At 39.4% G+C, this 26,255-nt stretch overlaps 1 protein-coding gene across 2 annotated transcripts; it reads right to left on the reverse strand.

Moving 5' to 3' along the window:
- Positions 1-594: 594 nt before the first annotated feature.
- ppl (periplakin) lies at positions 595-22,348 on the reverse strand. 2 transcript variants are annotated; one of them, XM_074697116.1, is made up of 23 exons: positions 22,292-22,348; positions 19,645-19,901; positions 15,397-15,499; positions 14,692-14,846; positions 13,727-13,847; positions 12,618-12,743; positions 12,442-12,483; positions 10,942-11,103; positions 10,718-10,825; positions 9,096-9,191; positions 8,867-8,989; positions 8,616-8,762; positions 8,144-8,295; positions 7,913-8,022; positions 6,768-6,925; positions 6,499-6,677; positions 6,272-6,410; positions 5,967-6,160; positions 5,516-5,666; positions 5,313-5,396; positions 5,109-5,225; positions 3,675-3,767; positions 595-3,589 (listed from the first exon to the last, which is right to left on the reverse strand). In XM_074697116.1, exons 2-23 carry the CDS (start codon positions 19,689-19,691, stop codon positions 917-919), a joined length of 5,280 nt encoding a protein of 1,759 aa, XP_074553217.1. In that variant the 5' UTR covers positions 19,692-19,901; positions 22,292-22,348; the 3' UTR covers positions 595-916. The 2 variants fall into 2 exon arrangements, with proteins under 2 accessions (XP_074553217.1, XP_074553216.1); XM_074697115.1 differs by lacking the exon at positions 22,292-22,348 and having other exon boundaries at positions 19,645-19,991.
- Positions 22,349-26,255: the final 3,907 nt, after the last annotated feature.

Consider the following 26,255-nt stretch of genomic DNA (forward strand, 5'->3'; position numbering starts at 1 on the left):
CTAAATAAAATGTAGCACTTCATTTATTTGCACTGCCGAGCTCTGTGTCTGTCACCAGGTCGTTACAGTAGCTCTAAAAAAATCAAATGCAATTATGTTTGAAACTGCATTGTATATTTAAAGTTCATGTGATCTAAAGAAATTATTTTTCTGTATTTTAATACTGAATGTCTTGAGTTTGAAAAAATAATACATTTCTTATTTATGGTAAAAATCAAATGTTTTTTGTCTTGTTTTATGTGTGTTTCTTAAACAAATAAGACCGTCACAATAAGAGTAACATATAAATTCCAGTACAGGATAGACTTAGTTTTCTTTACAGTGAAAAAAACAAACAAACTTGTGATTATCGGTATCGGTATCGGTATCGGCCAAAAGGGGTTGTGATATATCGGCATATCGGATATCGGCAGAAATCCAATATCGTGCATCCCTAAATTAAATGCATTTTTTTCTTTTTACATTATTAACTATAATGAGCTAGAAAAATTCATATATCACAAAACACATTATTTTCATTTAATCTGTTTTATTGAAAGATACAGAACACAAGATAAAACGTTAAGGAATAAAAAAAACAATAAAACAGCTTGTACCCTTGTGACTTTTTAATGGCAACATTCAAGTACCCATAACAAGAAATCAATGGTTAGCTTAGCACACATCTTTCACCATATACCATACTATGTAGCTGGCAGTAAGTATATTAATGTTCATTATTTGTATTACATCAGTAAACTTAGATTGATTAATCGTAAGGAAATAAATATACAGAGCATTTGGGTATTGTTTTTAAAGTAGGCCTCCTAAACAATGCCAAGTCACCATAGTCTTGAAGTCAGAATGAAGGTAAACAAACAAATCAAGCTGATCTTGCAGTTTTAAATATGATAAACTCTCTTTAGCATAACTGTATTCACTTGTTTTGTCCAGACACAAGGACACCGAACTCTTGGATGGAGATTTCTTTGTTTATGTACTGCTGAAGCTGGCGGTTTGTGATGTGGCCAAGGCGCAATGCGTCGTCGATGGAGAACTTTTTCCCTGATTTTCTGTCATGAAGCACGGATGATTCTCCCCTTGGGCCCTTGACTGATATCTCCTCCCAGTCACACTCCTGACTCTGCAGGTTGACAAACATCTTCCAGTCGATCAGCCCTAGTTTGTAGGCCTCCTCTGGACGCATCTCTTTGCCTGTATCAGGGTCAATGACCACGATAGACCTCTTCAGGTGACTCTCCCTCTGTTCCCTCTTCATTCTTACCGCAGACAGGTTCTTCTGGAGCCTCTCGATCTCATCATCTTTCTGAACTGTTATGCCTTTCAGCTCTCCAAGTTCCCTCTGGAGAGAGTCAAGCCTCAGCTCCAGGTTCTTTCCATCCTCCCTTGGAGCGGACTCAGTGATGAGGCGTGTTTCTTTGCTGGTGATCTCAATCTCAGACCGAAGCTTACGGATCTCGTTTTGCAATCTTTGGTTTTCTTGCTGCAGCCTGCTACTTTCATCGCGGATGTAGTCCATTTCTTTTGAAGACTTGGTATTGGAGAACTCCACATCAGAAAGCTTTGCAGTGAGGGAGGCCAACTCTTGATCCAGGTCTCGCCTTCTTCTTTTCTCCTCCTCCAGAGTTCTCTTCAAGTTCTCAATCTCAATTTCAGCCTCTGGATCTTTCTCAACTTGGACTTTCTCAGTGCGAACAACTCTTTCCTTTACATCCATTTTCTCCAAGGTGATTTGCTGCTGGATGAGTGCATTCAACTCTTTCTCCAGAAGAGTCCGCTTGTGCCTCTCTTCATCGAGCTGTAGTCTGAGGATGGAGTGTTCCTTCTCCTGCTGAGGATCCTGCTGTAGGACGACCTTCTGTTTGACGGTGACCTTTTCGCGGTTTTCTTTGTCGTGGATCTCGAGCTCATTGAGTCTCACCCTAAGCCTCTGGATCTCCAGTTCTGCATCACGCCTTGCTCTACGCTCACGCTCAAGTTCTTCCATTTGCAAATCCAAGTCAGCCTTTTGCCTCTGCAGTTGGTACAGCTCTGTCTTCAGGCTCTCCTTCTGTCTCTGCTCATTTCCAATATTTTGTGTGAACGAGTCACACTCTGACCTAAGAAGAGGATCCTCTTCCACCTTGACCACCTCTTGCTGAACGATCTTCTCGCGGACCTGAGACAGATCCATTTTCCTCAGTCGGATTTTCTCCTCTTGGGATGAACGATCTCTCTCAAGGTCAAGGCGTTTCTTTTGTTCATCTGCCAGTCTCCGTTTGAGAGTTTCAATTTCCTCCTTGGTCTTGGGATCCTCTCTATACTGCAAAACTTCATTGACCACCTCTTTGGTCTGCACTTGGGGTTTGGTTTCCCTCCATCTTTGTATTTCATCCCGAAGCTGACGGGTCTCCATCTCAGCCTTTTCAGTTTCGTGAGTTTTGTCGACAATGTCATTACGCAGTTTCTCCAGTTCTCTTTCAGTCTGCGGATCCGTCTTGTACTTGATGACTTCTTTAATGATCTCTTTAACCTCCACTTGTGGTCCTCTGTTTCTCAGCGTGGTCAGTTCCTCCTGCAGGGATCTGAGCTGAAGTTCAGAATCCTTATAGCGCCTCTGTTGCTCCAGAAGCTCGAGTCGTAGATTGGCGACCTCATTCTCAGCCTTGGGGTCTGGACGAACTATCTCTCGCACTTTCTCCTGGATGACAACCTTGGACTTCTCCTCCTCGAGGCTGGTGATTCTCCTCTGGAGTTCAGCCTTGTCTCGCTGGGATGATCTTCGCTTGGCCTTCTCCTCCTCATACTGCCTTCTGAGATTCTCTACCTCCCTTTCAAAGGCAACATCTTTCTCTACTTTCAACACCTCCTTGATGGAAATCTGTTCCTCTGCCATTGATTTCTCCTTCTCCAACCTGTGTAGCCTTTCCTGAAGAAAGTGAAGCTCATCCTCCAGCTGCTTCCTGCCATCTGCTTCTCTCTGTCGCCTATCAAGGAGCACTCTGTACTCAGTTTCAAGCTGGGGATCATTTTGGACTTTGATGACCTCCTCTTCAGTAATCACCTCCTGTTCCCTGCTCTTTTCCTCAGCAAGGATTGTCACCTGCTTCTGAATCTCAATCAGCTCATTGTCTTTTATCACCTTTTGCCTTCTTAACTCATCCAGCTCCTCCCGAAGCTTGCGTACCTCTTCCTCCTGGCCTCGGTCTCTCTCTATGCGCAGAACCTCCTTCACCGTGAACTGCTGTGCCCCTTCTTTGACCTCGGTCTCAAAGCCACGCAACTTCAACTTGAGTACCTCAAGGTCATTTTCCAGAACATGAGTTGTGCGGCGCTCCTCTGAGAGTTTCTGCTGCACCTTATGGACTTCCTCATCCAGTTGGGGATCTGGGACTTTTTTAATCAGCTCCTTTTTGACAATGGTGTCTTGTGGCTTCTGTCCTTCAAGGACATAGATGTCAGTTTGGATGGTCTCGATTTCTTTCTCAAGCTGCTCACGCCTTTGGATTTCATCTTCCAGCTGCTTCCTGATTCTCCAGGGTTCTTCTCCCTGAGCGGATGCGTAGTTGGTCTGAACAGTTGTTGACTGGATCGAAGAAGTGTCAGGTTGCTGAAAGGTGGAAAAAACTCATTACTATTGTTTTCATTAATGGGATTATGATAAAGTTAAACATCACCCTGTGATAATATTTCACCTGGTTCAAAAGGCTTTGGGTAAACTCCAGATTCTGCAGCCGCTGCTTGTTCACAGAATTCACCTCAGTAAATTTGGCCCCAATGGCAGCTTCCTGTACACATGAGAATAACATATCAGGTTATATCAAGGGTGCATTGGTCAGGGGCTCTTACAAGGAACAAAAACTCAGCATGCTTTCAAAGATTTTAGAACAAGTTGGAAGACATCTTGTCCATCTGTTCTGCAAAGCGAAATCTACTGTTGTGACCCAAAACTCCACCTTTTACCACCTTTTTAACCTTTTCAGACATAAGATGTTGCAATGAGCTTAAAAGGTCCCATATTATGCAAAAATCACTTTATTAAATCTTTAAGTGTAACTTGTGGGTCTTTGCCTTTCCTCCCAGCCCACAAAATGTGACATTTAATGACAAAACCTGTACTTAGTAGTGCTTGTGAATGTAAAATCCTGACCTAAATCAAGCTGTTTGGATTTTGGGGATTTGCTGACGTCAGCGATTCCTTTTTTTGACCAATCTTGGTCCACCAGAGCAGAGGGGGGTGCCAAAGTTAAAGAGGCATCACTGCTTTGTTTTTGGCTGTAAACAGCCACATGGTTCCATGCTCAAGCTTCCCATCTCAGAAGAAGACAAGACTAAGTGGCTAGAGTTCAATTATCAAGGAAATGTTCCAGCTACACTCAGTAAAACTGTGCATGTGTGTGCTAGTCACTTAACGGCCGACTGCTTTTCCAACTTCGGACAGTACAACAGAGGGCTAGCGAATAGACTGGTCCTGAATCCAGGTGCATTACCAACCATCCACCAACAAACCTCGGACCCTGGAAATGTGAGTATTTTAAATGCTGTGTGCTGTGGAGCAGATGGAAGAGCTTTTCCTCAGTGTCCCCTGTCTCTGTGTTAGCTTCAGGATGCTAACTTTAGCTGCAGTTAGCCTGTTGTTTTAGCCTGTAATGTTACGGTAAATGAGCTTCGCTGTTTTCTTAACATTGTGCACTCGGAGCTCGTGGCGCCGCTCTCAGTGACGTGGAAGAGCGGGGCGGTATCAGTGGTGGCTCATTTACATATGAAGGTCACGCCCACTAAATCAGAGCGTTCTGAACAGAGGGGCTATGAGAGCCTGGAAAAAATGCTGCTGTGCTTGATTTATTGGCTTCTTGGACCAAAACATGTTACTACCATTTCACAAAGACATCAATGATCCATATTAAACTGCAGAAAAGGAGCAGAATATGGGACCTTTAACAAAAAGCTTCTGGCACTCTTTTAATCCTGCCTCTCACAAGGCCAATAGTCAGTCAAAGTTTAGGATTACTGGCTCATATTGGTTAAAACAGAACAGGTTATATTTCTGTGATGTATATTTTCGAATACATGCTTCTTTTACCGTTGCATACAAAACTTTGTTGAACTTCATGAAAGTTGTGCCTCACCTCTGCTTTGACTGTGAGTGCTGGTGATTCCAGTCTGCTCCTCTTGTAAGACTGAGGTACAAGTCCATCCTCAATGTCAAGGATGGCTCTGAACTTCTCAGTTTCATTCTCATAGTCCTAAACAGAAGAAACAGGAATTAAATATAAAACTTAACCTCCTTCTGCAATTTACAGGTAGCAATATTGTACAAATTTATCTCTTACTTTGACAGCTTGTTGGTAAAGCTGGGCATTTTTGGACACATTGTTCAAGTCAGACTCCTTTCTTGCAATATCTGAGAGCAGGTTCTGTAGTAAACAAAAAAGAAGTGATAAAAGTTTTGGTTAGCGACCGCGGATAAAGTATTCCTCTACAGCAGAAATCATCAGAGTCTGAACTGCCCCCATGCAGCCACTCATCAACTCACCCTCTGATTCTTCAGCTTGGTCTCCACTGTTGCAGTGTCATCAGTTTCTTTGGGATCATAATTTGGGACACGAGCCAACCAGTTGTTAAGGTTGCTGTAGTCATTGTTGTAGTTTTTGTACGCCATCTTAGCTCTCTGCAAGCACTGAGCCCTGAAACACAAAGTAAAGAGATCATATTGTAGCTTTTGCATATGGTCAAAAGTAATGTGGGTTTTTTTAATGTGACACTTTTGTCCTTCTAATTATCAATTAGTCTTTTAAAGCACTTTTGGTTAAAGAAAGCATGAAGCGGCTTTTTCTGCACCAACCTACATTTTTATTTGACAACATAGAGTATAAACAAAGTAAGTTTTATCACAGGGTACCAGTATGCAAAACTGGTTTTGCATACTGGTACCCTGACATACTTGGGTTATTTTTTTACAGGTGTTGATAGCCTGACTCTCTTACCTTGTGTCGATCTGTCTGTTGAGGTTGTCGAAGCGTTTGTTGAGCTTCTTGACTTCTGCTTCTTGCCTCTCGATGTCAGGGCAGTGCTCATTGCATTCGGTGGTCATTTTGTCGCAGCTGTTTTTAGCTGCACGCAGGTTCTGCTCCGTTTCAGAAATCACTGCCCTCTTGGACCGGAGATCAGATCCAATATCCTGCAGGAGTAGCAAGAAGGACTCGGTGGATGACAAGTTATACGATCATCAAAGTGTGAAACAAACAACTTAACTGTCTAATGAGAAGGGAAAATAGGAGAGCCATCTTACAGCGAGTTCCCGCTGAGTTTTCTCAAGTGATGAGATGTCAGCTGGAGCAACCTCCTCCCTGGCGAGCTTGTTCTCAAAGTTGGACAGCACAGTCTTTCCATTTTGTAGAGAAGTCTCCAGCTGGTTGGAGTTCTTCAGCCTTAAAGTGGGAGTAGTAGTTAGTCAATCAGTACTTTGAATATATGGAAAATTTAGAAAGGTATACGGATATATATCAGCTCCCTTACTTTTCCTGAGAGCACCGAAGCAGCTCCTCAACCTTGTCGTACTTCTTGCTGGTTTCCTCCGCCTTGCTGTGGAGCTGAGAAGCGCTGGGACAGTTGGGGTTGGCTATCAGGAAGTTCTTCGCTTCCTGTACCTTTGAGACCTTCTCTGGTTCAATCTTACCAACAGCAGAGGCGATATCCTGACAAAAACATCAAAAAATTTCAAACACACTCTTCTAAGATGAAGTATGATAAAATACACACATTTAGCAACGTATTCTTCAAATTACCCTCATGTCCTGCAGGCGGTCGGCGCTGTCCTGCAGAGGCCTGTTTGGCTCCAGAGGGGGGCGCACTCTGGCATGAATGGCCTTCTCCTGTTTGTCCAGGTTGTTGATGACATTATCCAGACCGGCCATCAGCTGGCGGCACTGCTGCTCGTCCTTGTCTGAGGTCACAACCAATCACACAGAATATTACTAATTGGCAACTTCGTCTATCCATAAAAACTGATGTATGCGGCTCCTGATATGATTCTTTCCTTACAACTCTTTTCCAGGAATTCAGCAACAAAATTTAAAGTTTAATATCAAATCTGACAGACTTATTCCCAGGCTGATTAAGCAGATAATAGTTGGAGTTAAAAAATGGAGATCATGGCCCTCATTTATCATTCTTGTGTGAAAACTGGTGCAGATTTGGGTGTAGAAATGAGCTTGTGACAATGTTTCAGAGTGATCTATGCCTAACCCAAGGAAATTTGTGCTGTGGAGGGGTGTATTATGGTAAAAAATGTCTTCTCTTTTCTGGAGATCAATATCACAATAACAGCACTGGAAAAAAATGAAACCTTATCAAGTGTTTTGGTCTTATTTTCAGTAGAAAATGTCTTTTTAGACTTAACATGAGCCACATTCACCTGACCAGAAAAAACCCTTGTTTCAAGTTATTGAAGACAAAAATGAGGTCTGAATTTCTTGTAACAAGTTAAAAAAAAATTGCCAGTGGAACAAGAAAAAAAATTCTTGTTTTAAGACATTATTCTAGTTTCAAGCAAATTTATTTGCAAACTTCTCTTGTTCCACTGGAAGACCTCATTTTTGTTTTTAAATGACTTGAAACAAGACATTTTTTCTGAATTAATAAGTTCATTGTGGCTCATATCAAGTATATTAAGACAATTTTTGCTTAAAATAAGACTAAAACACTTGATAAGATTTCAGTTTTTTGCAGTGAGAGCTTGAACCTATTTTTTTCAGTTATAAGTGTGTTTGATAAATGAGGGCCCATAAAAACTAATTTCTGACTCAGAGCTTACATTTAATTTGTTTTTCCAACCCCCTGACATGCCACTGATCTTACTCTAGATATACAACATGTCTCTTATATCCTATCAAATGAAGTGAAATACAGCAGGAATCACTGGGTCATGTACCTGTAGCTGCACCAGCCCCACTTGCTTTCTGCAGCTCACCAAAGCGTTTCTGCATGGCAGCTTTGCTGCTCGCCATTTTCTGTTTGACAGCTTTTTGCTGACTGGCAAGGCTACAAGAACAGATAAAAACAAACAGTTGTCAGTTTATCTACATCAGGATAAATGCAATCATGTTTGTCACTCATTAGGCTTATGGTGTTTTTGTATAAAGTAGATGTTGAATCCACTCACTTGTCAGAGGTGGCAACTGCCTCTGGGTCAGTGGGTGGGATGAAGAAGCAGACAGCTGGGGCGGTAAGTTTATGACCACTTGCGTCCTTCACGTCCCATTTGGTCCCGTTGTTCCGGAGCAGAGTGTACCTCTCTCCACGCACAATCTGTCCCTGTAAATGTTGAATAATTACAATCTGCATTCTTTTGACCTTAAAAAAAAACTGTTAACCTTAAGATCTATTTCCATTTAACGTCTCATGTAAAACCATCTGACTTTTACACATGTAAAGGAGAAAGGATTATGAATGGTAAATTTAATTTACATTTTTATGTAGTTTTACTCTTTTTTTCTACAAGTATGGTTATTTAGGATCTCAATCTTCTGGAGTTTCAAATGTTTTCTGATGACCATGTTCCTTTACAGTAAGACACAGGTTAATGTCTGTGTGCATCACTTTGTTTGTTTGTTTGTTTTTTACTACCCACATACCTCATCAGTGTCAAACTCGCACAGAGCCTCAACAGGCAACAGCTTCTGAGGGGTTTCCTGGCGGTACTTCAGGGGAAAAACCTGCAAGCTACTCTTCTGAAGAGCTTTGATCCGTTCGTCGAAGCTATCCATGGCTTTGGCCTGGTCCTATAGAAACACACACACATATACATCCTGCAGTGTGAGGGAAAGAGCTGGCAGTACATTCTGTTTAAGATGATTACCCATGTTTAGATAAAAGAAATCCTCACATCCATCTCCCAGAGGAGACCCTCCATCTGATACATATCTTTGAACTCTGGATTGTACTTCTGGTTGGTCTCTGTTTCCATCCGCTTCAGCAGGTCCTGAGTATCACGTGCCTCCTTGTAGTACTGGACACACACACAGACATACACCAACAGGAGTGAGCTTTACCAGTTAGAATGAGTTTTTTTGGTATCCAGTTTAACCTCTGTGGTTTCTGCTCCTTTGACTAACCTTGTGGTACTCAGCCATGTGTTTTAGATGGTTTTCCTCACAGATGAGTAGGTTCAGGTACTCCTTCCAGTCAGCATGAACTGCCTCCATATGAGCCTGTATGAGGGCATTTGATTGAGGAAAGTTAGTAACTTTAACTTAAGCATGTTAGACTAGGGATGGGTACTTTTCACATTTGAAACAATACAATACCAATGCCCGGTACCTGGCAATCAGTATCAGTACTCAATGGTACCAATTTTCTGTACTTTTTGTGTTTATGTGGTAAAAAAAACATAAATTTGCTTAACCTCTTAAGACCCCAGCTTTTGTCTGGTGTGCAATTTTTAGTTAACCTTGCTATTTAGGAAGACCTAATAAGTACAATAACCAAACTTGGTCTTTGTACAGGAAGTTGGATTATTTGTGTTATGAGTTCTCTATTGGTTGTTTGTTAGTAGTGCTATTGCACTTAAATACTTTTTTTTTTTTCACTAAAATCGGTGTAATGTTGTGATTTCACCCAAAGATGATGTGGGCAGTGTCCCTAAATGAGGCCAATTGGTTCAAGTTAAAAAAAAATTAGGTATCATGGGTCTGAGAGGCAGAAATGTAATGTCCACAAATGTGGACGCTGGGTTTTAAGAGGATAATGATAAAATTTAACATATTTATTCTTCAACATATAACCTTATAATGCTGTGTTCACATCCCGCATTGAAAATCGCCTACTCTTCCACTCCCTCAAGGTCACAAGGATGCGTTTAGATACCTGAACATGGTACCTTTTGATTTTTCGTGAATTGGTACCTGATACTTTTGACAGAACTCGATTGGTACCTATAAAAGTACCTAATTCGGTACCCATCCCTGTCTCTACCGGTGTTAATCATTAAAGTGTTTGATTTTGTTAACCAAAGCACTTCACTTTACTGAGAGATTACTAAAATATGCTACAGTACAAAACGACAACGGTTTTAAGGTGAAATGCAGAAGTTTTGTTGCGTTTCAGCCTCGCGTTTACACGGAAACTGCGTTTCAGCCGACCTAAAACGCAAACTTTCGAAAACGGTCTCCAGAGTGGGATTTTTCTGAAACGCTCCAGACACCGTTGCCGTGTCAACATTAAGCCGGCGTTTTCAGTGGAAACGCTGACGTCACACTCTGCCTCGCGCGCGCGCATACAGCAGGACAACAGAACCGTTGGTACGATCGTCGTGAACTCCGTGTTGTGCTTGTGCTGCTCAATCTGATGGATCTGCTGACTGTCTTTTAACAAAATGTGTTTTTTTTGCTCCACTTTTTCACTTAGTATTCCCCAATACACCTGTTAACCGGCTCAACTCTACTTCGGTGGAGATCTCCCAAAAACGGCTTCTGGACAAGACAGTTATAGCGCCATCTACAGGCCTGGCATGCTTACTACAGCGTCTTCAGCCCATCAGCGTTTCCGTGTAAACAGATTTTTTTCACTGCGTTTTCACAGCGTTTTAGCGTTTTCAGATGAAACGTTGTCGTGTAAACGGGGGTGGAGGGGCACATTTGTGGTTTTGAATTTCAAACCAAGACTTTCAGCAAAATAAAATAAGTCTTAATGAAACTAATAAATATTTATCTGTTTGAATACACAGATGAGCCTTTACCTCAATGACATTCTTCCCTGGATGGTTAGCAGCAATCAGTCTCTCCCCATCATCGTTCAACTTGGTGATAGTGGCCTCTTTTGACTCCAAACACTTAGTAATGAAGTTCTGTTGGAGCAGGACAAATGCAGTATTAGGAAACAATCTCTGTTATCTTGGAAGTATTAGTGTGTGCACCGATGTAGACTGGATCTGTGCAGCTGGTGTCTCTTGCCCTCGGCTACCTCATACTGCCTCTGGCGGGCAGGGTAGTCCAGGTTGGCGTCGCTCCAGTCATAGTTGATCCTCTCCTCAGCCTGCTGGTCCATCCAGTACAGCTCATTAGTGCAGCGTTGCATGTAGTCCCGCAAGCTCAGCAGGTCACGCTGACGAGCGCTTGAATTGGCCTAACAGACAACAGGAAAAAAAAATTAAGAAAGAAGATACTCAACATTAGAATTTTATGGTTTTCATTTCCAGAAGGCTCAATTGAAGTTAAGCTAAATATCTGTAGAAGTATTGAGAGTCAAGGCTCAATAGATAGTTTCCTACTTTTCGCAGGAAACATTTTTTTAATAATTCTTTTTTTTTTTTGTAAAAGAGATTTTCATTGATAAACAATTAAGCATTTCTTATACAAAGTCCTTTTCCAGTCTTTTGAATTTATACATATGTAGAATTTTGTGTCTTCTTCAAAAATATACCGCTAAACATATTCTCCTTGTTGCTGTTTACATTTTAAATGTTTGTAAATCTCCATATGATATGATATGTTACATCACACATATAAATGAATAGCTATGTACAAATTAACAAGGAGAGTTTACATTCACATTGTGTCTCTCACTTAGGAGGTTGAAGAAGACAGTGGGGTCAGACAAAGTCTGCTCTAAATGGGGCAACAAATTTAATCCACTTATTCCAGATGAGATAAAATTTGTCTTTTTAAATCCTTAGATTGTTAACTTCTCCATTTTAAAGATTTCTAGGATTATTTCAAACCACTCGTCTCTTGTAGGTGGTAGAGGATTGAGACATTTTCTAGAGATGGACTTTTTGCTAGCTGCCAGAAGGGCCTGTAATTACTTTTTTTTTCACTCCTATCTTTTATGGAAACAATATAACCAAGATAAAGTCCTTCAAAATCCAGTAGTATTTGAGTGTTAAATTGTTTTTCAAGTGTTTTTTGGAAATCCTCCCAATACAAATTCAGTTTAGGGCAACCCCAGAAAACATGAAAATGATTTGCTACTTCTGAACCACACTGTCTCCAGCACATTGGACTTGGGTTCTTACACTTTTCTTCATATGGGGTCTTAAAGTATCTAATAATATTTTTCCAACAATGCTCTCTCCAATTTACCGAATTTGTTGAGAAACACTGAAAACTGCAAATCTCTTCCCAAACTTCCACTGACAGCCTTATCCCTGCTTCCTTTTCCCATTTTTCTTTAATGTGCAAAGTACTGTCATTGTCAGAGTTTAGCGATACACTCTGACGTTGAAAAACCTGAGAAATTACACTTCTGATCGAAATAATGACGTAATTGTAGAAACCTAAAAAAGTAATTCTGTTCTAGGCCATGTAACAGGAAACATTTATTGTTGATCTGACTCTGCAGATGCATGCAACCCCAACCCTAACCCTACCACTTTTTTAAAAAAGCTGACTTGCTGGTAATTATTTTCTTGGATGAAAATGCATTTGAGTGGTGAATGTGTTTTTGTTCTAATGATTTGATTACCAGGAGCTTGTTATACTTCATCTGGAGGCTGCTGACATATTCCTGTAAGAACACAAAAAGGAAAAACAGGAGAATTCAGAAAATGGTCTGATGATAATTTCACAAACATATCACTCTTCACTGTGTCACAGTCAAAGATAAATCTTGTTCATGTCTTTAAGTTCTGTTGCTTGTACCTGGTCTCCGCTGGCAGATAAGTGAGGAGCCAGAGCCTCCACCTCACTCTGGAAGATGTTGTGTTCCTCCACCTCATTCTCCACACTTGGTAGGTCTTGGCCAAAGCCTTTGTTATTCAGGTTATCCTGCACAAGGAGATAAAACAGTTACCTTTAAATCACACTGTCTCATTTTGACAGACAGTCTTAATTTGTTCATTGTCAACATTGACCAAGCAATTTTTTTAAACATAAAAACAAAGGGAACACCTACTGCTTCTGATTGGACTCTTTTTTGATGCTTCAGTACAGTATGTTGATTTTTTTTTTTAAAGCTGCACTAAATTATTTTGGCCACATGGGGTCAGCAAAACAAGCTGAAATCATACTGGTATGCTATCACTTAAAGCAGGGTTCTCAAACTTTTTTAGGCCAAGGCCCCCTTAATTATTTTAACATTAATTAGCATACTATTAATACGATTTAATAATGCTATTCAATAATTCTTTCCAAGTTATTCATTTTGTAAACTTTGAGAAAATGCTGGCTCCAAGGTGTTTTTTGTTTTGTGTTTCTTTTTCTGTCGTTTCCACTATGAATTGACAAACATGTCATGATTATATCAAAATTAATCCCATGGCACAAAACTAAACTGGGCAGTTACTGAAAATATAGGAGATTTTATTGACGTGAGAGATCTAATTTTTTGGCATGCTTTTGCAGGAATACAATACAATAATTTTGAAATTATACCGCTGACCCCCAAGCTACGGTTTGCGGACCCCACTTTGAAAATCACTGACTTCATGTTTTTTCTTTCAAGGATCAAGCAGATAAAAAGCCACAACTCATGTACTGAATGTGACCGAGCTTCACTAAATTTATGAGTTTATGGAGTTTTAAACAAACAATGTAATGTGGATTTAGACATTCTTTAAATAACTAAAATGAATAAGATATATAAATATTTTTGTTGCACTTGTTTTGCATTTCTGCATTGTACAGTTCGACACAAAATCTGAACCAACATCAGCAACTCTTAAGTGTGCTCTTCATGCCAGGTAATATTGTTCCATGTCTGTAGTTGCTTTTGATCGGACAATAATAAAAATAAAAAAAATGCTTCTTACCAGTTTCTCATCCATCACGTTTCCCCAGTTGATGGTGGGCTTCCCCTCAGTGCGGCTCAGATGGTAGATACTGTCATGATTCTCTTCCAGATTTTTCACTCTTTCACGCAGTTGCTTCATGCTAAGCACACATAGACACACCACATAACACAGTATAATTTTTTACCACATTAAAAAGTGTTCATTAAATTTTTCATCTGAAGACATCTGCTTCTGTTTGTGTTAATATTGCTATCCAAAGAACCCTTTACATAAAATAAGTAATACATCTATTCAAATATGCGACCTATTGCTGGATACTGACTTATTATACAAGTGCAACAAAAGTCAAATTTACAAAAAGTTTTATAAGCCAGTCTGTTTCTTGTGTTTTTTCTTTGTAGTATGGATCGTTGCTTTGTATGGCTCATTTGTTGGTCATGGACACCAAACTTTATGTGGCTTCAGTGATATTTTTACTGCTTTTTCCCCTGTGTTTGTCTGGAGATCCTACATGTAACCATGGCTGCATTGTTTACATGTGAAATCAGCTGTTAGCAGCCTGTAGCATGTCAGTGCTAACTGGTGCTAGGCCAGATGTTTCCCACAAGGTGAGGAGAAGGAGGTGAGGACGACGTGCTGGTTCTCAGGTGTGAGCTAAGAAGTGACGACATCGACCTGTCCTTCCTTCCATCCTTATTGGGAACGTACGATCTATCTCTAAAAAGATGGATGAGCTAGCTGTGTTAACCCAGCAACAGAGGGAATACTAGAGGGCAGAGTAGCATCATGCTTTTCACAGACATTGGACAATAAGAAACTTCCTTTTCCTGATATAAACCAGATTAGATTTCTATCTGTCACTAAAATACGCAGAGAAAATTATCAAAACTACGTCAAACTTGTGTAATGTGCAGCCTGTTGGAGTTCAAATGCAGATTGCACAATTTAACATGTAAGTAGTGGAGGAACTGGCTGATTCTCACTCTTTCTCGATCATCTCTGCCTGTGGATGCTTGAGGCTCTTGGCCCTGACAGCCTCTTGGTCGAGACCGTCCAGCAGCTCGAAACAGCTTTTGATTCTCTTGCTGGTGTCATCCTGATACAACGGCTGCTTTCCCTCGTTGATCTTGCTCACATCCTACCAAACAAAAAATGTCAAACAGGTCAAAACAAACAGAACGATTACATGCTACACCCCAAATTTGAATAGTTTGTTGTCTGAGATGGAGTAATGAGTAATAGTAGTAATACCTCCTTTAAAATACTGTCAAAAATATAAAAGCATATTTTAATGATGAGTCATAACATCATTTTAGGGAACTAAGAGAAACTATTTGTTTATTAGTATCTTTATCAAATGTTACTATAGAATCAAAGGCAGGCATAAATAGAAGTTGTCGGCGAATGGTTGGTATGTTTCAGAGTTTAAGAGGCAAAAAGATTGGGTCTAAACAGTTCACTTATCAAAATAATTTGAATAAATCCCTCGAAATTGGAAATAGCTTTTTCAAATATGACCATGCTGTAGTGAGCTTAAGGGAATTAACAGCTGCAGAGGACAGTAAATCTCCACACAACTCTCTGAATGTGTCACTACATGAGGGTAAAAGCATCAAAAGCTTACTTTGAGACTCACAACAGATGTCAGAGGCCTCTTTCTGAACATTTTCTGTGGGGTTTTTTTTTACCTTGTTGAGGTTCTGCTCAATATCAGTGATGTAGTGCTCCACCTTATCAGCATTCTTCTGCAGTCTTTCAACGAGAGCGCCGAGCTCTGAGACTGTAGTTGTCCTGCAAAGAAAACACAGAGGGGTGAAATTGGATACTGTCTGTTGTATAAGATGTTGTAATGGCTCATCTTGACTACAACATAGACACACCTACTATTACTGGTGCTTTTAGAGTGACATATATTCTTTTTTACCATGTACCAGGCTGGTTTTAGGAAACAGTTACCTCGATACTTCTGGTCAAAAGACAACCATCTTTCACCATGTTTGCCAGTATTCTGCTCCCTGAGTTTAACACACAACAGATAAAGACCCTGACCACTAAGAGATATGTCAACATGAAGCGTAAATGAAAGACAAAGTCAAGGATATCTTGCACTGGACACACCTAGTCTCCATGCTCCCTATCACTCACTGTGGTATGTGCAAAAGTGCATGTTTTGGTGCTCATGCTAAGCATGACTCACACCAGTATAAGCAGTGTTTAATACAAACAGTGCAGGCAGATCTGTTAGTGACATCAATCAAGTGATGCCATCTGCACGTATGTCTGCAAACACATAAAAAGTCATTTCAAGCAAATACCAAACACCAGAGAAGAGTTCAGGTAATTTTTCTTTTTTTTCTTTTGAACATAATGTTTGGTTTATATTTTGATTTGCCACAACATAGAAACAATTTGGTCAGACATAGACCATTTAAACACTTAAATATGAATAAATGAAAGGCAAGGACAGGGAAAACAAACAAAATAAATAAATAAATACATAGATAACTAAATTACACCCTAAGTGTACAACGGTGTGGTAGTTTTGTTAGTCTCTTCAGCATGAAATCACATTCATATGATACTTATCTTTTTCTCTGTTTTATCTCTGTCTTATCTTTTTCTCTGTCTTGAGTAGCAACAAAAGGAAAAATGTACAATAATAGAAATTTTAACATAAGTTGATATGGCCTCTGGAGGTAAGATGAATGAGTATAAAAAAGAGAAAAAAAAAATGAAAAAGGGAGGGTAAGAGAGAAAGTACAAAATATATACATATGTATGCACATATGGATCGATATATTTATTTATAATTCTAAAGATTTAAAAAAAAAAAAAAAAGGAAAAAAAAAACAGTTGAGGTATTTTTTTTTTTCAAACAGAAAAAAAGATTATTTTCACATGGTCAATGTCCCACTCATTGCTTCGGTTGTGCAGTCTTGTCTCACTTTTTACAGACTTTAACTTTGTGTTTTTGTATTAGAAGTGTTGTGCCTGATACCATTCCTTTTCCATCTTTAATGATGAAAACAAAGGCCATGAAAAGAACCTCCAAGTCAGTGGGATGTCATTTTTTGTGCATGCAGATATTAAAGCAAACAGGCTAAAACAACATGTTCATGCCAATGAATTGAAATCCACCATTCAAAACCCTACCCAACTCACTTCTATGCACACATAACAGAACATCTGTTCAATACAAAGCTGACACAAACTGTAATCCTAATGTTTTGCAGTTTTAAATACCAAAAAAATTAGAGCGTGTTTGAACTTGAATACTGTAGACTTCTGCAGGACTGTCTGCAGAAGCTCAGAAGTGGTAACACCCTAAGGGCCTTTTTTCGTCAGGTTGGGGCACAAGCTCATGATGCCAAACATAATACAGATCTCACTCCTTGTTTTCACCAACAGTCAAACCCACAGGTCCCTTTTATAGACATATAATACATAAATATATATACACTTATATTTTGATTGATTCATGTGCAAGAGGTCTGATGTTAAATGGATTAAACTATTCATTTATAAACTCTTTTTATTGTTGTTGTTGTTTTGCAGAAATGTGTTTTCTCTTACTCTAGACCAACCTGGCTGTACCTGCTCTTCTGAGTGCCAAGCTTTGCCACTGGCTGTGTACATGTGGAGGAAACAGTCTAGGAACAGTTATAACCTGGAAGTCAAGGAATTTTCCAGGGAAAAAAATCTTGTGTCATTAAATTTTACACACTCAAAAGCTTTTTACTTTTACTGTCTTTCACAGCAAATGTTGTCCAAAGTTTCCACAGGGAGGCTCACTGGCTAAAGCTCAGTTTTTTGAGTGTTTTTTGAGTGTTTTTTGAGTGTGTTTTGAGCGTGTTCATGTTGATTCTGGGAAGGAACTGGCACGGGTGCAAAAGTTTGAGAAACACAACTGGTGTTTCCATATGGGAGAGGGTCAAATTGAAACCAGAAAGCTTCAGAATTATGTCATAGAGGGTGTGGACTGTTGCTGCTGTCAGTGAGAGTCAAAGCAAACTCAGAGCCCAGCTCTGTCTCTGCTGCCTGCTTTGCTAAGTCTGTACTAGCATGCACTGCAGTTGTCAAACTATTTCACTTAACTTATAATGCAGAAAACAATGCTTGGGTTGACTCTTTAGACTGCAGCACTTGCAAACATCGAAACAACAAATCAGATGACCAAGTGTTGGTGTGTTACGTTATGTGAACAATCCTTCTAAATAACATTGATTGTTGAGAAAAGCAGTGTGTTATCAGTGAAAACAGAACTTCATCTCAGCTAATTGTTAAAGTTTAACTCTCTAAAATCAGCAAAAGTATCAGGTCTTATAACCAAAGACTCCTTCTAAGTAAATCTGTTAAGAAATGCCTTGAAATGATCCCAAATAGATCCCCACCCTGGGTCCCCACATGTCCATGTCCTTAGTAATGCTTTATTGAGAGAATGAGAAAACTAAATTTGTTCTGGCATTTCAGCGCATTAGTATTTGCACACAAAGACAGGCACATCTCCTCAGCTTGGATGTTATGAGATCGTTGATCTCGTGCTTCAACTTGAAAGTTTCTTTAGGCTGGCTCAAGCTGGTGACTTGCCACATACCAACTTTCTGCTCCGTTTTTAACACCCAAAAACCAAAAACCTGAGCGATGATGGCTGCATGAAGACATCAGAAAGGGTGGAGCTGCATTATTAGGATTCCAGCACTGTCTGTTAGTAGTTATCAGAGAAAAATAGAACTTATCTTTAGGACTTATCTCTACTCAGGCCTCTTTATTGACACCTGATGAGCTGAAACTAATAATAGCCACACAAATGAAACACACTCGACTGTTTGGAATGGATGACTTAAACCAAATGCCTTTAGATCAATCCAGGAGTGATAGCGTAGTGCAAAGAGCACTGAAAGAACAGGTCAAATGCAGGAACAAACCACATTCCTTTGCACTTACTGACAGGTGTAACAGTGGCGAAACCACACCTTAAATCTATGGACAGTGATTGAACCAGATTAGTGAATCTTCAAACAAAAGGGAGCCTCTGACCTAACACCTGCTGAGTGACAGGGAGGTTTACACACTTCACTGTCTTCACCAGGGTCCCTCCTCTAAAGGGACTTTAAAGATGAAGATGTTTAGGTGATACACATGTGGATTTTATTATTTCCAGCTGGGAAAAAGAGATAGTACTGCTTAGGAGCTTAGGAGTGTACGTGGAGGAGCAAATGTGTGGGAGAGGCTGCAAGCAAATCCTCCTGCATTGTCTTCCTCAGCAAGGAATACTTATCAAACCAGTTACCACCACTTTACTGCACTATCAACCACACCCTAACATGAGTTAAAGCACACATTATACAACCCAGTTTACAACTTTCTGTCCGTGCTGTTCACTCTGCATGCCATCTGAAGTGTGTGCTAATACCACGAACATTTAACCACAAGATTAGAAGATGAAAGAAGTGAATGAGTGAAGTCACAGAAAATGACAGCTCAGGTGAAAAGACCATCTACTCTACACAGTCAACAAGTCTGGGTACGGGTACGCCTCGTCCTCTTGTGGCAAATGCAGATTTTAGACCACATGTTAAGTAAAAATAAAGTAATACATTCACCAAGTTCCTTTTGAATTAGCCTGATTCAGAAAGTTTATTGATACACTGCTGTAGCCTATCTCCACACCCCCGCAGCGGTTGAATTGGGTAGGACAAGTCCGTACAGGATCAACGATTAAATAAAACGGCACAACATAACATTTTGACTTCTGTCTCAAGAGCCTGTGCAAAACTCAAAGAGGTATGTGTGCCAAACACAAAGCTGAATGCGTGTCTTTAACGCAAAGCAAGGTCACAACACATACAAACTTTTAATGGCGTTTGACATTACAGGTCATAATACTACGCCACAACACCACGCCATCGATAATCTCCAAAAAGATGTGTACTTACGTTGCTTTTGGTGTCGTTATAGTCGTGGACTTCTTTTTCGAAAACATGCTGATAGATCATCTATCTGCGGCTTCGGTAGACAAAACTTTCCCAGGGAGGACAGGTGGATTCAGAAGCGGGCGTAGGTGGGTGCGTCTTCCCGTAGACAAGTCACGATCGACCCTCGGTGTTAACCAGCGTCTCTTCTATCAGGTTTATGCGCCCTGTCTTGCAGTGTCAGTGTTGCCCTTGTCTACCAGGAGGACCGGACTGGTGACCTGAAACGTTCACTTTTAGCTTTTACATCGAGGCTGTGTACCTGTCAGACAGTATAGGACGGGAGGGGCCATGTAGCTTGGCCCCGCCCTGTAGCATGGATCCAGGGACTTCGCAGGCAAACATTCACGCACATAATATGAAAGCAAATATAGAGTTAGACAAAGTAGATATGAAAAAAGGAAGATTATGATAGCAAATTTAAAAGTCCTGAGCTAGAGAGTCACAGTTGTGGGACATATTGTACATTTGTGTCCAACATATCCACAGGGAACAGGGTGTAACAGCATGTTGGCTTTGAAATACTTAGTGTTTCACAAATTTTTCTTTATACCAATGCAGTATAAATGGCTATAGTCAGTTTATTATACATAAAGTTTGAATCTGCACATTGTTTTAATGTTGTGTTTGGACTGTAGGAGACCAAGAAAAAGAAACAGACACTGAGACACACACACACACATAGAGGGGGTGGAAGAGAGACAGAGAGAGTTGTGTGGGCGAATGGGTGGGTGAAATGCTGAAATGCTTTGTAGTTGGGGGTGTGGCACCAAAGACTGCACTGACTGAACCTGTCAGACTGAACCTGTTACTCCACAATTGACGGCGACAGTCCATTTATGTGTGTCTTAGCTGAAGGTGGGTTACACTGCAGAATTTATTAGGTGAACCTGACCCCTAGAAAGCAAGAGGAGATTGGATGACACAACACATCAACAGTTCTGGCATTGACTTAGGTTATATGCAATGTCATTAGAAATAGGATTACACCTTAAAACTAGAAAAGCACTCAGAGCGTCCAACTCTAATGTTATACTCCCTTTCAGCAGACTGTCTGCTACAATTTGGTGTTAGTTGCAGGTTTGTACAATAATTTATCTGACAGTGTTGAAATTATGATGACCCAGTACATATTTCTATATTCAGGATCTTAGTATCCAGAATATTGCCAGGATCTGGATCGTACTTTTACATCTGTCAGAAATTATGGTGACCTTGTCTTGTATTGTTTTGAAAAGCAATCTGACCATTTATCATGGAGTTGTATACACATATGGTGAAAACGGCCCTATCTCACAATGATAAAAGAGTCCTTTAAAAAAGTCCTGGATCCAGACAGTGATCAGGATCACCTTCAAAATTAAATCATCGCTTCCTTATCCCTCTTGGAACATTTCCTGAAAATTTCATCAAGATCTGTTTGTTACTTTTTGAGTTATGTTGGCGGAGGTAAGAATATCCCCACATCAACGTTTTATGGGACTGTGGTGTCTGTATGAATGAGGCAAAGACACAAATCTTCGCCTTTTAATATCATTTGTGTATGCATCAAAGAGTTTGTCAGCTAACCTGCTTAAAAAGGTTTATTTATTTATTTAGTTAAGTTGGTGCATGAGTTGATAATTGCACAAGCAGAAATGAATACTGGTCAGCTCACCCCCTTCAATGGAAAAACTGACTAGTATACAACCTATATCAAAAAAATATCAACAACTGAGATGACTTTATGGTTGTTTAAGTGACTTTTTTAGCATATTTTCTGTTATGTTAGATGTGTTTTTTGTAATCTAAAAGAAAATAATCAGTGAAAGTTGCTTAAGTAAACTGTCCGTTGTTGTTAAGGTGTAATGTTAAGGAAAATATCAGATGAAACACACACCTACCTAACTGTGTTTACCTTAACACTACAGTAAACAATAAGGTGTTTTTTTCTCCAAAGTTTTCAAATTTTTGTCATATTTGCTGATCAGTTTGTGCTCAAATGTTCATTTCTAAAGGTTCTGTGGACTGTGACTTGGTATAGGCTGCTAAACTGAATATCCTTTAGGGATCAATAAAGTTGTCTTAATATATAACAAAATGTTAATATGAACCAATAACACCCAAGAGCTAAGTCTTCCACAACCTAATCACAAGGACTGGTGCAGAAAGGATGCTTCATACAGTCGATGGTGATGCAAATACTACACTAAGACATAGAGGTGTGTCTTTCAATTGCTGTCATCATGGGTTTGTACTCAGTTAAGTTTTATTCGAGTACCAATGAACAGTTAATTATTCATTGCTACAAAGTGGAAGAACTAGAAGAGTTTGAGATATTTAACTTTTGGTCCCAGTTATAAGTTACGCTCCCAATGAGTTTTGGCTCGTCCAGTAGATGAAAATATTCAACAAACATCTTTTATACTTGCCCTCATTGCAAACGATGAGAGGGAAGATTTATGATATCAGTTTCCACTTATTACCTCTATTTTATGATCTCCTTCACTGAGGTCAGTGGCTTTGTAATTAAGTGTCATTGTTTGATATTGGTTCCATTGCGCCTACGGGGCTGTGTCCCACACCCAGAGAGCATTGTCTGAAAAGTGAGCAAGAGACAAAGTTACTTAACTGTTTCCATACAAGAAAGCAATGTCATCAGGGAGTTCTCTGCACAGCGAAATGATGGAGATGCAAGGGCGGAGTCCTGGTGGATTACTTAATAAAATAAGCAAGGTAGTTTATATATCGTCCCCTAAATGTAAAAAGAAAAAAAAGATGCAAAGTTGTCACCAGTTACAGATGCAAAACATTCTCAACATCTCTTTATTACTAGTGGAATGTGCTTTTAGCATAATTAAACAGATATGGAGCATTTCTGTTCTTCTATTCATGTTGCGCAAGAATTTGAAGGAAAGGATGATATCAAGGAGACATCTTAAAAATTATCGAGTGAACTCTGTCATGGCAGGAAGAATATTGATGATTGTGGCACATTTCTGCGCCACTGTCTTCTATGCAAGTCACAATTTTCGCTTCTAAAATTTTACGTTTTCTACCATCCTCGTTGCCTCTACATGACCAAACTTTTGCCACCCATCATGTCGTATTTCTGGAAGGATACGGCCTTATTTAGTATTTCATACATAATGTTAAAACTTATTAAAGAAAGAATTTAAATTGGCAGATTATTTAACAGTAATTAATGAGCCCTTAAAAAGACAGACACTCACTAAACACAGACTCTCCGATCATAAACTGGTCAGTATAGAAATCAGAGATTAGAGAGATCTTAGAGACTCTGTAGGCTCTGTAACACAGGACAGGTAGAAAATGAGATCCATTTCCTCATCACCTGTCGAAATTATACAAATATTAGAAACATATTTTCCACAAATTTACAAATTTATGCCCTAAATTTCTTAATCTCCCCGAAGAGGAACAGATCCAGACGATCCTGGGTGAGGAGAGCGCTACTGTTCAGCTGTCAGCCGAATATGTGACAGCTTGTCACAGAGTTAGTCAAGCTGCTGTGAAAGACAGTTAATAAAGTGTTATTAGGTAACAAAAACCATCAATGTCCATGTAAAGAAAGGTCATTGTTAGTTTATTTTTTTATTTCATTTTATTATTGATTGATCTTATTTCTCTTTGTGCTCTAATTGTGTTTTTGCTTGTTGATGTGTTTTTAAATCCTTTTATTTGAACATTAGCTTTGGCAACATGTTTAAAAAAAATGCTAATAAAGCTTGTTTTGAATTTTGACATCCCCTTGTGTCAACTTGGGAAAAAAAAAATTGGAAGGTTTCTATCGTCCATTTTCTATATTTACAAGGACATACCTAAAAACTGAAATACTGTTCTTCTTGTCAGACAATATAGGTAAAAAAAAATTAGGAATAAAAATCTAAGTGTAAAACTATTTTTAGATATAGAAATTTAAATGTGAAAAAAGAATGAAATAAATAAAATAAAAATGCACACAAAGCTCAGAGACAGAGTAGCCACCGTGTCCATGCCCGCCACCACCTCGGTTGACATAAAAAGACTTTTGTGTAGACTGGGCCCCTTTGATCACCAGAATGTTATATATTTTTTTATTTCAACCTTTCCTTTGGAGATCATAAAGCAAAACACTCCTCAGACAGAATCACTGTTTCCATCCCCCTGGTGGAGTGAATAAGTGTCATTCAACATCTGGGCTGAAAGCCATGACCCTTCAACCATGGAAGGAAAGCTACTATCAGTTGAAAGGAAGCTCTGAACAACCAGCCGTGAATGAGATCCAAAACAATGGTGTGAGTGTTTCCATGTTCTCATATTCTCAGAAATCCACTGAAATGTGAAGTTCTATTTTTATACAACTTTTGTGTTTCGTGAAATGGTGAAAATCAGCAAACCTTCCAGGTCCAGGTATTTCAGAGTCAGGAAGGACACCTGTTGTAGGTGAATTCCAGCAAATGATACCTATTCAAATTATGCTGCATGATGTTGTCCTCACAAACAAATTGTATTCAAAGTGCAAGAGTGAGTTGTTTTATAACCTTTTAATCAGGTGGACTTGTTGTTTCCTATAGCAGGCCAGTGACCCAACAGGTATTGATCATTGAGTCTAAGTGGAGGAGCTTTTTTTTTTCTACATATAGAAGTTCAAACAAAGCAACAAATGCTATGATAACCAAGCTTATTTTCCTTAGTGACTCATTTTGAGCCTCAAAATTTTAAAACTTTAGAGGTTGTTAAAGCTTTCTGAATAAAATTCGCAGATTACAACCTGATGAAAATAAAAAAAAACTAAATGAGAGCATTGATTTCATATTCTCATGCATTTGATGTTGTCTGAAGCTTGTTCGGTTGTTGAGCATGTAGCTGTCTGCTAACCAAATCTCCACTACATTCCTTTGCTCAGAGGAGGGCATGGATCAATGGATTTGAAAGGATAATGAATGGTCACTCTGTTCACTGCTTAAACATTAACACTAACCTAAGCAACCACAGCTTGCAAAGTTCGCTCTTCTTAAAACTGTCATACATGGACCACTGAGAAATGCTCATTGAAGGTGAGATGATTTTAAACCCAAATCTTCTCCAAAAAAAGAAAGAAGACAGTTGTTTATATTAGTTGTATATGACTGTAGGCGTTCCTGTTATAAAGAAGTTGATTGCAACCCTCAAACATCTTCAAGATGCAGTCAGAGAGGTCTGTTGAAAATGGCTGGTAAAACATTCCAGCGGGGTGCTGTCAGGTAGACTGATCCAGAAACTGTACCATGACTGGAATGTCTGACTGGATTGTTGAACTGGTACAACAGCATTTCAGTCTTCAGGCCAGGCATGAATGAACCATCAGCAGAGGCTGAAACCATGGTTCAGCTTATGATTGTACAAGGGGCGGAAGTTTAATGCAGCACGATACTATACAGTAACAACATGTTGTACACGTGACTTACTTGGAAGATTTGTTGAAACTTACTGTTTCTAATATTTTACTTAGATGCTTTTACAGCTCAAGGAAAGAACAGACCAGCGGCCAGCTGTATTTCCTTGTAGAGACACAACAGAATCAAACAGAAATGGATGACAAAGCTGTGGTTCATTGACTTTATAATAATAATAATACTAACAATAACAATAATAATAACTAGAAAAGCACTCAGAGAGTGCAGACCTCCTTCAAGCATATTGTGATTGTCACGCAACACTTTAGTCATACTTTAATGTTATACTCCCTTTCAGCAGACTGTCTGCAACAATTTGGTGCTAGTTGCAGGTTTGTACAATAATTTGTTACCTGAGAGTGTTGAAAATTATGATGACCCAGTACACATTTCATATTCCAGGTCTTAGTATCCAGGATATTGCCAGGATCTGGATCATGCTTTTACATCTGTCAGAAATTATGGTGACCTTGTCTTGTATAGTTTTGCAAAGCAATCTGACCATTTATCATGGAGTTGTATACACATATGGTGAAAACGTCCCTATCTCACAATAAAAAAAATCCTGGATCCAGAAGGTGAACCCGATCACCTCCAAATTTTAATCACTTCTTCCTTATCCCATCTTGAACATTTTCTGATAATTTCATCAAGATCTGTTTGTGACTTTTTGAGTTATGTTGTTCACAGACAAACAGTCAGACAAACTCTCCCAAAAACATAACCTCCTTGGCGGAGGTAATAATATTATTAATAATAATTTCAAAATGCTTTTCTTGGCACTCAAGGACACTTTACAGAGTGATTAAAGATTCTTAAGATGAAATAAAAGACCTTTGACATTTGACCTGTGTTAAAATTGGGACTACGGTTTGGCTCATAACATCTGCCTTTCGTTCCAGAGATGTTCAAATTAATCACATTCATCAAAGATGAACATTTTCAAGGCCGTTTTATTGAAATAAGAGCTACAACCTGCCTGATATTTATCAGTACCAGCTTATCACTGCTCTGGTCAAGTACAGGAGGCTACTACTTGCTGAACTTCCCCTATCTGAAACAAAACAACATTACATCATTGCCTTTAGTACAGTGGTCTGGCATTCAGACAATGGTATAAAGGCTGGAGTTACTTGGGCTGGGGGAACCAGGACTGTT

Source organism: Halichoeres trimaculatus, unplaced genomic scaffold (assembly GCF_033239565.1).
Source record: "Halichoeres trimaculatus isolate MK-OKI-2021-1 unplaced genomic scaffold, fHalTri1.1 fHalTri1_scaffold_20, whole genome shotgun sequence".
In the NCBI taxonomy this organism is placed as follows: Eukaryota; Metazoa; Chordata; class Actinopteri; order Labriformes; family Labridae; genus Halichoeres; species Halichoeres trimaculatus.